Raw genomic sequence first — 2748 nt, 5'->3', positions numbered from 1 at the left:
TATTCTCATCCGCCCACCCTTGTAACCTGTCAAGGTCTGATTGTAGCCTGTTGCTTCCTTCTAGCGTGCTCACATCCCCCTACATCTTAGTGTCATCAGCAAATTTGAACAGGGTGCTTTTTACCCCCTCGTCCAAGCCACTGATGAAGATGTTGAACAGTGTGGGCCCGAGGACCGAGCCCTGCAGAACCCCACTGCCCACGTCCTTCCAGGTCGAGAAGGACCCATCCACTACCACTCTCTGGGTGTGGCCCTCCAGCCAGTTGGCGACCCATTTGACTGTGTGGGTGTCAACATCACAGTCCCCCCGTTTCTTAATGAGAATGGGGTGAGAGACAGTGTCGAAGGCCTTCCAGAAGTCCAGGAAGACTATGTCCACTGCTACCCCTGCATCTAATGATCTGGTGATCTGATCGTAAAAGGCCACCAGGCTGGTCTGACAGGACCTGCCACTAATGAGATATTGTAACATTGAACTTCCATAGAGTAAATATAAAGCAAGACCTACCCTCCTTTAGTCTCAAGCACTTGAGTTAATCAGTAACATTTACTTTCTTCCTGAATGTTCTTTGCCCTTTTATGAAGTATCTGTAACAAAATCTATCTATACTGCTAAAACACAACCTATGCCTCAGTCTCTCTCACAGTTTCATAGAGAAACAAGCATGGATAAAGACAGGAGGAGAATTACTGTTGAATTACTGGATGAGACATTGGCTAACGGTGAAAAGATGGCCCCAGAAGATTTGCTAATTTCCTATGAAGGAGTTTTGTATCCTGCCACGTTATGCAGCCCAGAAAATTTCAAAGCACTTCAGTCTTTTGAAGCTAGGAATGATGATATAATCCTAGCAGGATACCCTAAAACTGGTCAATATTGCTAGTTTGCTACACAATTTAAATGTGACATGCTATACTTGTATTAATTGTATTGAATGCTGTTGGATGATTAATGAATTAATGCAGTTTAAGGTAAATGGGGTCTGTTATGAAGATAGTGTTTTAGGGGTTTCTTAAAACAAGTAAGATAGTTTCTTCTGTAGACTGCCTACATTGGAGTATGTAATGTATTTTAGTGTGTAGGCAGGGGTGAGGTTTGGAATGAATTACTTTTATTCACTTAGTCTCTGCCTGAATAATTACATTTTTCAGTAACTATACATGTGGTATTTATTGGTTTAGAATATAGATACAATTTTTTGGTGAGTTTTTGGTAGTATCTGCTTCAGGTTGAATCTGAATTCACAAGCATGAAAAGTAAAAGATTGTAAGATCTAACCAAAATATCAAAAGATATGTATTATTAAAATGCTCATTTATGCCTCATTTTAGATTTGATTCAGTGAAGACCAGAAATCTTCACTAAAATCTATGCCAGTTGATTCTGAGTGAGTTGAGAATAATACAGCAGGAACAGTTTCACCTTCATGGTGTTTCAAAGGTTGGAAGCTTGGAAAACAATCCTTTCACTTATAAATTGAACAAATGTGATTTGGAATGACAGGATCAGATTCTACCATCAGTTACAGTACTATATATTTGGAAAGATTCCAAATTTACATGGGTAAAATGAAAACAAAAGAGCAATTTAGCTCTTTGATATGAGTTATTCCAGATTTCACATAAGCTTCAATCACCAGCACTATTACTCTGTTTCCATCTAAGCTGCTTTCTTTTGAGAAGGCATTATTGTATAATTTGCTTTTGGTAAAGTTAGTATTGATACAACGTTGATTGGCAAGAAACAGCATATTCAGTGGCAACAATTATCTTTACTTTATGATTTGCATTTGACTTTCTTTCACTGAATCAAGAAACATGCTTCTGAACTTAGTGGCTTCTAAGTAAATTGTTCCTCACAAAGTAGATCATATGACGCAACTCAGTTGTTCCTGTTTGTTATATTGTTCACAAATTATATAACCTGATGGAACAGTACTTTTCTGCTCATTGGGTGCTGCTGTTTCAAAAACAGTAGGAAATATTCCTGTATCGCAATAAGATTTTTAGGTTTTCAGCTACCATCTTGGAATGCCAATTATTCTTGTGTCCTAGTTATTATTACTATTTTTTAAAGACAAGGGTATTTGCAAGCCAACTAGGTTCAAAGTTGTAGTGAAAATTCTCAAGTCACAGTTCTGGAACTGGTTTTTTTCTTTCAGGTACAAACTGGCTTGACCAAATCCTGAATGATTTGGAAACAACAGCTGGAAAATATACTGAAGAGGAAATTAATTCTAGAAATAGTATTGAACAAGAAATACCAATTCCTTTACGGCTAGAATTTGGAGATGCAAAGCAATTTCAGGTCAGCAAAGAATATTAGGAAAAATAATATCAGAAATGTTAACATGCACTGTTTGAGGCATCTGAGAATTGTTAAAAATATAATAGCTATCTTAGGCTGTGGATAATCCATTATCTCCCCAACTGCGTGATCAAGTCATAACAACAGGGATAGTCTAGCTGGGCTAGGGAGTTGTGAGAGTGCTTCAAATGTACAGAGTAGTGAGATCAATATCAGGTATAGTATTAATTGATTATTGATCAGTTAGGCTCCAGAGTGGAGAGAGATGCGCAGGTGAAAGCCCGCTGCACCCCCACTCTCCCAAAGCCCCCCAGACACCCCCCAGCAGCCATGGAGCCCCCCACCGACCCCCAGCACAGCCAAAGGCAAGCGGGCCCCATGGTGAGAAGGGGTTAACCCCTCACTGAGTCCCACCCAGGCCCCTACTTGGCCCAACCCCC

At 39.6% G+C, this 2748-nt stretch overlaps 1 protein-coding gene across 2 annotated transcripts in view; it reads left to right on the top strand.

Moving 5' to 3' along the window:
• The first annotated feature begins 605 nt into the window (after nt 1-605).
• LOC109304653 (sulfotransferase 6B1-like) overlaps nt 606-2748 on the top strand; it is a 20783-nt gene continuing 18640 nt past the window's right edge. Inside the window, exons 1-2 of one of the 2 annotated variants that reach the window (XM_019527374.1) lie at nt 606-870; nt 2163-2308. In XM_019527374.1, the coding sequence (XP_019382919.1) occupies nt 627-870; nt 2163-2308 (390 nt within the window). In that variant the 5' untranslated portion in view covers nt 606-626. The remainder of the gene's footprint in view (nt 871-2162; nt 2309-2748) is intronic. The other variant, XM_019527375.1, reaches the window with a different exon arrangement.

This window comes from Gavialis gangeticus, unplaced genomic scaffold, assembly GCF_001723915.1.
Source record: "Gavialis gangeticus isolate Ggan-Ray unplaced genomic scaffold, GavGan_comp1, whole genome shotgun sequence".
Lineage (NCBI taxonomy): Eukaryota > Metazoa > Chordata > Crocodylia > Gavialidae > Gavialis > Gavialis gangeticus.
Note: the sequence above shows the minus strand (reverse complement) of the source record. Positions and strands in the feature narration are given on the sequence as shown.